Below are 9,310 nucleotides of genomic sequence, written 5' to 3'. Positions count from 1 at the left end.
AAATGTCTTGGTACGTGGCATGTAGTACTGCCCCTCAATTCTTTAAAACCCTACCCATAAAAATACCGAATTATTACTTTTACAGCCAGATGAAGCCGTGAATGACTTCTTATAACCCAAGAACTGTGGTATGTTTTCACGGAATGTCTCATGTTGGCTTGGTGGTTGCAAGAACACATGAAATTGGATATTTTGAAATCCTCATTTATTTCAATCTGGGTTTTATATTTTTATTAATAGTAAAACAATGCGTTGGCGCGTGGCCAAGTGGTTAGGGCGTTAGTCTAGTGATCTGAAGGTCTAGTTCGAGCCTCAGCTGAGGCAGCGTGTTGTGTCCTCGAGCAAGGCACTTAACCACACATTGCTCTGCGACAACCCCGTGCCAAGCTGTATCGGCCCTAGTGCCCTTCCCTTGGACAACATTGATGGCATGGAGAGGGGAGACTTGCAGCATGGGCAACTGCCAGTCTTCCATACAACCTTGCCCAGGCCTGTGCCCTGGAAACCTTCCGAGGCACAAATCCATGGTCTCACGAGACTAATGGATGCCTATAAAACAATGAATACACGTAAATAAGCAACAGGACTCTTCTTTTTCCTTGAATAGTCCCTAATTATTGTTACTAATTCATTGAATATCACTGCTCTAAATTACCATGGCATGCAAGATAATTTTTAAAAAGATTATTGCCAGTTTGGGCACACACGCTTAAAAAGGTTTGTCACCTCTTCTTGGTCCTGGATTCAGAATGTGTGCCCAGGGAGTGTGCTGGGTAGGCAAGTGTATCAGGGTGGCAATGGCCATTTCAGTTGTGAGCCTCTGCTTAGTGCATCGCTGTGTGCTGGGTTGGCTGTGAGGAAATTGAAATGAAGAATCTTGGAAGAAATGGGGGTGAGGAGAAACTTCTCTGTACTTGTGGAAGGAATGGAAGTGAGAGTATCTGCTGGCTGGGGAGGGGCTGGTGTGGGATGTAGTTTTGTCTGAATATGGGACTAGTAAATGTGGTTCTCTTTGGAGTAGAGGAGGATGAGAGGTGGCTTGATAATGATAAGAAGCTTAGATAGAGCAGACAGCTAGAGACTTTTTCCCAGGATGGAAAAGACTAGTATGAAGGGGGACAATTTCGAGCTGATTGGAAGAAAATATAAAGGGGATGTCAGAGGTAAGTTTTTTCTTATACAGTGGTGGATGTGTGTAAGGTGGTGGTAGAGGCAGATACATTAGGGACATTTCAGACTCATAGACAGACACATTTATTTATTTAGAGATAGTGTAGAACAGGTTCTCCTGGCCCGGTGAGCCACACCATGCAGCAACCCACTGATTTAACCCTAGCCTAATCACAGGACAATTTACAAAGACTAACTAACCTACTAACCAGTATGTCTTTGGAATACGGGAGAAAATTGGAGATCCTGGTGGAAACCCACACATTCAAAGGGAGGATGTACAAACTCCTTACAGGTGGCGCTGGAATTGAAGTCTGGAACACGCCAAGTCGTAATAGTGTCTTGCTGAATGATATCTTACCGTGATGTCCCACGGATGAATAATAGAGGCTATGTGGGTGGGAAGGGTGAGATTGATCTTAGAGCAAGTTAAAAGCTCGGCACAATGTGGAGTGAAAGGCTTGTTGTATGTTGTATTTTCTTTTGGAGAGGGATGTGAAAGAAAAGCCGGGCCCCAAGCAGAAGAGGTCTGCAAGAGGGGAGGTTGAGTGATGGGCGAGGGCGGATCTGGGACTGAAATCGTGAAGTAAACAGGGTTGCTGCCAAGTGTTGTGACAGTTAGACCAGCAGCAATGGGTGTCCACACCCTGTCATCACACAAACACCTCTGCACTACTTTGAAGATGTTCTACAGAAATTTAACCTGGCTGGATCTGCAGAACGTCACTTTCACCCTCTTCCTGCTGAAACCATGTCAAGGTCACAAGGGAAGACAATGAGAAAGGCCAGGTTGAATTTCTGGAATACTGCTTGATCATCCAAGAGTTGGTGTTCTTTTGTTTCACCAACTATTTACAATGGTAAAGTGCTGAAAACTGACCTTCTCGGCAGATGGGGTTACTGTAGCGTTAGTGTAAATGGATGAGTGATGGGTAGTACAGACTCAAACAGCTGTATCTATCTGTTGTAAACTCAGCCAGCTCCATCACAGGCACTAGACTCCCCAGCAGCAAGGTCACTTTCAAAAGGCAGTGCCTCGAAAAGTCAGCATCCATCATTAAGGACCCCCCCATCACCCAGGACACCCCTGTTCTCACTACTACCATTAGGGAGGAGGTACAGGAGCCTGAAGACACACTCTCAACATTTCAGGAACAGCTTCTTCCCCTCCCACATCAGATTTCTGAATGGACAATGAACCCACTGTTTTCTTCGCTCTCTTTTTCCACTAATTTAATTTTTATGTATTTCTGTTTAGTTTTTATTATGTATTCCAACATACTGCCTCTGCCAGACAACCTGTTTCACAACATACGTCAGTGGTACTAAACCTGATTCTGTTTAATGGAAGGTGTGAACGGGCATCCTTGGTGTTCGAGCTTCTTTGCTCGGTCTCTCTACATTCACCTAAATATCAAATTCAATGCTCTTGCCTTAACCAGGGGCAGACATCATGAGCAACACACACAAAATGCTGGAGTGACTCAACAGGGCAGGGAGCATCACTACCTGTACAGCACTGGCGAATAGGCAGAAGTGGGGGGAGCATCCTTAGTTGCAGATGCTTCACTGAGGCAAGTTGCAGGTTTCTATAGTGTCAAATAATGCTCCAAATGAAATATCCTGTGAAGTTTTACATTAAAGACATCAGATAAAAATAAACTGCGAACTATGCATCTGAACTGAGCACAATCTCTTCCAAACGTAAGTGATTCTGCAGATGCAAATCATGTGTACAAAAATGTAAACGTGCTTACCTTGCCATTCCTGTTCACTATTTAATCGAAATGCTCAACTTAGTATTTCCCATTCTGATGAACACATTACTGCAATGCACCATTTTGTAAAAATATTTTACTTTATTTATATTATTCACTGTATTTAAATACAGCGTGGAATCAGAACTTCTGGCCCAACGAGCTGCACCACACAGCAATCTACCTATTTAACCCTAATCACAGGACCATTTACAATGACCAATTAACTTACTAACTGGTAAGTCTTCAGACTGTGGGAGGAGGGAGAGCCACGCGTTCACAGTGAGAACATACCAACTCCTCACAGACGGTGCTGGAATTGAAACCTGACGCCCCCTGCTGGAATAGTGATGCACAGCACCTAAATTCATGAAAAGATGAAGGTTTTAAAGCAAATTGTGATTTTTTTTTGGACACCTTCCATTCGAATTTCATCTCATGATGGTGTAATTCATACTATCCTATAATAGGTGCAAATAATATCTAATCACTACTGCTGATCTCCTTATCTCCAAAAAACATTAGAACTTGCCACAGAGGTGTAATAACAATTCATTAGATTGATTCCTAGTTTGTTATGAGGAGAATTAAGCAGACTTGGCTTGTGTTCAACACACACAAACTGCTGGAGGAACTCACCAAGGCATGCCACAGTAGCACAATGTCATCTGAAGTTCAGAGTTCAAATCCTATACTGTCTGTCAGGGGTTTGTATGTTCTCCACATAACTGCGTGTGTTTCCACCAGGTGCTCTGGTTTCCTCCCACAGTCCAAAGGCCTACTGGTTGGTAGGTTAATTGCTCATTGTAAGTTATCCCGTGATTAGGCTCGGATTAAATAGGTGTTGTGGCCGGTATTGGGCCGGAAACGTGCCGTATCTCTGAATAACTCGGCAGGTCAGGCAGCACCTATGGATATAACGTTTCAGGCCAAGACCCTTCATCACACCCACGTTAATTCTAAAATATTGGCTCAGAATCAAAAAAAAACTTCTAAAGAGCAGAGCAAAACTATGAAATCCTGCAAAATGAAGGTCGTGAAGAAAGAAAATGCACATAAAAACAAGACCAGATACCACAAACACTTGGTCAAAACCTTTAGAAAGCTATGGTATCACTGAAATTGAGCTAACCAGGAGTGAGAAGGGAGAAGTGAGTACACAGTTGCTGCAGAATTTTATACACATGATCCAATAACACAGGTTTTATTTTCATAGATTTTAAATGTGGTCAAATGAAGGGGATCTTGTAACTTATTAAACAAGTATGCCAGGAGCCCATCGAAGGCAAGCTGCGTCTGTTCTTCAATGTACATATCATCAACATTAAACAAAATAAACTCAATCAGAAATATATACTCAGAGGGAAAACCCAACACACAGCAAGCGTCTGAAATTGAATGTATCCAGTGTCAGGGCACCAGATTGCAATACTCTCACTCACCACAGATGAGTACTTTGCTGAATTTGCATAATTCAGAAATGCAGACATAAAAAACACCTCCATGCAGGCAGCTCAGACCCCAAGAAGGAATTAAGTAATCTGATGAAGGCAGTAAGTGTCCCAGCAGTCAGCATCCTTCTTTACACTTAGTTACACAGTTAGCGAGATAGATTGAGGCTGCCTGAAATCACACTTGAAACCTTACACACTGTATAAAAATCGTGGCGTAACAGAATTTAATTTCCTATTAAAAATGAATAGTTGAAGCAAAGACAAGTTACTGAGTTTGAGGTAAGCTGAAGATGGAGCTTCCAAATCACAGGATGAAAAGACTCCTTATTTCTGGTGGTCTTGTGGAAGGTAGTGTGCAGGTGTGGATGGCTTTCTGTGTGTGAACTTACATAATTGTATGTACGTGCGCATTTGCGTGATTGTGTACGTGTGAGATCTGTGTGATAGTGTACTTGTGCACATTTGTGTGATGGTGTACTTGTGAGATGTGTGATAGTGTACGTGTGCACATTTGTGTGATGGTGTACGTGTGAGATCTGTGTGATAGTGTACTTGTGCACATTTGTGTGATGGTGTACGTGTGAGATCTGTGTGATAGTGTACTTGTGCACATTTGTGTGATGGTGTGCGTGTGAGATCTGTGTGATAGTGTACTTGTGCACATTTGTGTGATTGTGTACGTGTGAGATCTGTGTGATAGTGTACTTGTGCACATTTGTGTGATGGTGTACTTGTGAGATGTGTGATAGTGTACGTGTGCACATTTGTGTGATGGTGTACGTGTGAGATCTGTGTGGTAGTGTACTTGTGCACATTTGTGTGATGGTGTACTTGTGAGATGTGTGATAGTGTACGTGTGTGCCCGTCCTGTGACTGGGATCATGGAGCAAATACAGGCGTCTAAATTATAAACACCATTGGAAAAGTAAACTCAATTCTAAAAACTGGACTTTGAGTTCTTCACTCTTAATCAATGCCTTTAACGGGGCTCAAAGAGGGAAATTTAAACATATACTCCCTTTTTTTTTTAAAAACATTGCTTTAAATACTAAAGAAATACAAACCTGTTTTCTGTTGCACACAGTTTATTTAACAATATGGTATATAAGTAAGAAATGAGTTTTAACCAGTTTATACAGTGATTGAGAGTTTTGTTTCCTTATTTATAGTAATTATATAACTTGCATGATTTACACTATAATTGCTTTCTTCTCATTTCAAGTTTCACAGAGAATGGAGAAGGAAAAAGGAAAGATAGTTCTTCTATTAAAATCACCACAATCTATCAGTGATCATCCTAGTTTCACTAAAACCAGTTTATCATGAAACAAAGCAACAATTTCTACATCTGCAAGACAAGGTTTGGCTTCAGCCGGTACATGTGTGCAATGGTCTATTCCTATCTATACAAATTCAATACTTGAAACGCCCGCACAGACTTCACTATAGAAAAACCTTCCCAGAACACGGCAGAAAATTATTGGTATACATTATATGTTGCATTTCCTAGGAAAACTTTTCCCGGTTTTTAAACACAAAAATGCTTAAAGTCTGAAAAGTACAAAATAAAAAATATGAATAATATAATGAATGCATTCATTTCCATTAAAAAAATCAGGCATTAGCAACAAAGTAAAACAAGAAACAAAATGAAAAAGCAAAACTCAAGCAGAATGTGCAACCAGTCTGAACAAAAAATATATTCTTTGTATTCAACAGCAAGTCAACCCTCAAAGTCTCAGGAAGTTGCAGTTTCTCCTCGGGGTTGTGTGTCCCCAGACAGCTGAAATTTTCAGTACAAAAATTATCAGGATAAACGTCTCCCAAAATGCTACAAGTTTTCTTCCACAAATTTTTCTAGTGTGTCACATGTAATGGTGGAGCTCGTTAGGCTGGAGGTGTCAGCGCCCAGTCCTAAGTCCCCAGTGGCGCTGTGTATACCACTAATGCTAGGGTTAGTCAGTTGTGGAAGCATTGCACTCTGTTCCGGGCTGCTAAAATGTCCCTGATCCATGGGGTTAGCCTGGGGCGCTGCGAGTCCGGGGTGCGGGGAGCCGGTCTGCGGGGAGACGTGGTGGGGGGACGGCTGTGGCTGTATCCTGGGCGAAGGGCTGGAATGCGGAGGCTGCGACTGGGGCCGCGGAGAGGGCACTGGCTGTGGAGACCGCACCTGGTTGCCGAGGGAGGTGGCGATCTGCTGGTTCTGGAGGTGGGATGACTGCGGCTGTCCTGAGAGCATGTGCTGCTGGGGGCTCATGGGGTTGGGCTGTCCTGGCGAGCTCAGTTGCTGCTGCTTTAACTGCTGCTGCTGGAGAATCCTCTGCTGCAGGGCCTGCTGGATGGTGGGCGCCCCGTCCGTCCCCATCCCGGACTGGCTCAGCTGGTTTATCTGCCCCATCTGCCCCATTGGTCCTCCCTGCATGGGCAGGTGCTGCTGCAGGCGTTGTTGAGGTACGCCCTGCGGGTACGCCGGTCCTTGTGGCTGCTGGAACTGCGTGTGGCCCGCCATCGCCCCGGTCATGGCGGTGCCTTGCTGCTGCTGCTGAATCAGCTGCCTCCTGATGTACAGGTCCCGGTACTGTGGGCTCAGGCTGGCATTGTGTCCAGGGTTCATCAAACCCATGGTCTGGCCCTGGGCATTCATGCCCGCCAAACCTTGCTGCTGTGGGGATAAGGCAGGTCGCTGGGCAGCAGCCTGCATGGGGCTCAGGATGCCCGGCTGAGCGTGCATGCCCGCCGCTGGCACCCTGCCCGGGGGCTGCTGAGACTGCAGACCCGGCTGGCTGGCCTGGTATTTGGCTGTTCGTTGTTTGATGAAGGCCGCCATGAGCTGGGGATTGGATTTGAGGATGTTGAGAACCTGCTGCTGTTGCTGAGGGGAGCTCGGTGACTTCAGGGTCCGGAGGAGGTCCTGCAGAGCGTTGGGTGGGACGCTGTTACGAGGCGGCTGTTGGGCTCCCGGCATCCTCTGGCCCGCCGACGTCTGCGGGGACGTCATCTGCACGCTGCTCCGGGGCACGCCCGCCGGCAGAGGCTGGGGCTGCGAGAGCGTCGTTCCCTGCGGCCACTGCGCCGGCTGAGTCCCTGGCATGACCTGACCCACCGGCAGACGGGCTACCTTCATGCTGACGGGTGGCATCTGACTGACGGGCCCCATCTGCTGGCCCATGGCGTTCTGCCGGGCCATGCCCAGCCCATTGTTCATGCTGGCCATCTGGTAGAGGTGGTGCTGCTGCTGGGCCTCCAGTTTGATCTGCCGGGCCACCTCCAGTGCCGCGGCCGGTGGCGGCTGAGGGGCAGGGGCCTGGGGGAGGGCTGCTGCCTGGCCGGTGGGCTTCCCCTGCGAGACGGCGGTGCTAGGGGGCTGAGTCCTGGGCGGGTTAGGGAATCCGCTGGGCAGGTTGCCTGACGGCGGGGTCTGGGGCTGGGGCTGGGGCTGGGGTGTCTGGGGCGTGCCAGGCTGCTGCTGCCCCGTGGGGGTCACTGGCGCGGCTGAGGTAGGAGAAGGCAGGCTCTGCTGAGGCACATTCCCACGCTGCATGGTGGCCATCCTCCGGCGCAGCATCTGCGCCTGCTGCAGCCGGTGCTGCAGCTGCTGTTGGCGCAGCTTGTGTTTGATGTTCAGGCAGAACGGCACGGGGCACTTGTTCTCTTGGCAGTGCTTCGCGTGGTAACAGCAGAGGGCGATGAGCTGCTTACAGACAGGGCAGCCCCCATTAGTCTTGCGCTTGCAGCCCTTCGTGTGTTGGACGACCCGCTTCATCTTCTGGCAGGACGGCAGCGAGCAGTTGGCGTTGCGGCACTGACAGGCGTGGACCAAGGACTGGATGCAGCGCTGGATGCTGAGACGGCGGGACTCCTGCGGGCTCTTGGAAAGTGGGTCCGGTTGGTTACTGCTCTCGTCATCCAAGCCCAGGCCCCATTTAACCATTTTGTGTTCGTGGCCTTTCACATTGTAGCAGTTAACACACAGGTCGTAATCCTGGGGATGGGGAAAGAGAAAGAGAAATGAAACACTGCATTACAGCAAACAATCAAATCTCACTGGGTCAGAAGGTCCTGTTACCATCCTGTATCTCCAAATAAATAATAAACATTGCAACAGTATCCAAGAGGAGAATGGCATAGGATTGGAAATCCTGCAGAAAGTTATAAACTCAGCTACTTCCACCTTGGGCATCAGCCTCCCCATCTTTAAAGGTGATGCCTCAAATAGGCAGCTTCCATCATGAAGGTCCCCCATCACCCAGGACATTCCCTTGTTAGTGTTACCATCAAAGAGGAGGCTCTCCAGCCTGAGGACTCACACTCAACGTTTCAGGAACAGCTTCTTCCCCTCCATCAGATTTCTGAACGGACAATGAACCCATGAACACTACCTCACTATTTTTGCACAACTCACTTAATGTAATTTTTAATGTACGCTTACTATAATTTATATATTTTTATTATGTACTGCTGCCACGAAACAACAAATTTCACAAGATATGCCAGTGATTTTAAACCTGATTCTGAATTTAGCACAGCACGTGTAAATATCAATGTTCTCCATATTATGAATCAATTCACTTCAAAATGTTGGCATTCTGGAAAGAATATTGAAAGACAATGAGTGTACACACAAGAATTAAAAGATTGGTGGTGTTCAGTCACTTCCTCTGGCCTGTGGGATGAGGGCACAGGAAACCCCTCCTCCCTCCAGCCATGGTCAACATGTGCGTAGTGGATGGTGGAATGATCCCTGGCCAACTTTTTCCTTGTTTCTGTGACCCCACTGTGCTTCCCACTGAGTTGAGTAGCAGGTGTCAGCTCACATGAATGCTGCTGTACGGCTCTGTCATTAGTAACTACACCAAAAACAATAGCAGTATTAGGCCATTCGGCCCATCGAGTCTGCTCCACCATTCCATCATGTCTGAGTTACTATCC

At 46.7% G+C, this 9,310-nt stretch overlaps 1 protein-coding gene across 1 annotated transcript in view; it reads right to left on the bottom strand.

Annotated features, from left to right (window-relative positions):
* Positions 1–5,434: 5,434 nt before the first annotated feature.
* crebbpa (CREB binding protein a) overlaps positions 5,435–9,310 on the bottom strand; it is a 163,091-nt gene continuing 159,215 nt past the window's right edge. Inside the window, exon 31 of the mRNA XM_063059452.1 lies at positions 5,435–8,363. Within this exon, the coding sequence (XP_062915522.1) occupies positions 6,213–8,363 (2,151 nt within the window). The 3' untranslated portion in view covers positions 5,435–6,212. The remainder of the gene's footprint in view (positions 8,364–9,310) is intronic.

Source organism: Mobula hypostoma, chromosome 9 (assembly GCF_963921235.1).
Source record: "Mobula hypostoma chromosome 9, sMobHyp1.1, whole genome shotgun sequence".
NCBI classification, from domain to species: domain Eukaryota; kingdom Metazoa; phylum Chordata; class Chondrichthyes; order Myliobatiformes; family Myliobatidae; genus Mobula; species Mobula hypostoma.
The sequence above is the reverse complement of the archived record's forward strand: the minus strand, read 5'-3'. Positions and strand labels throughout refer to the sequence as shown.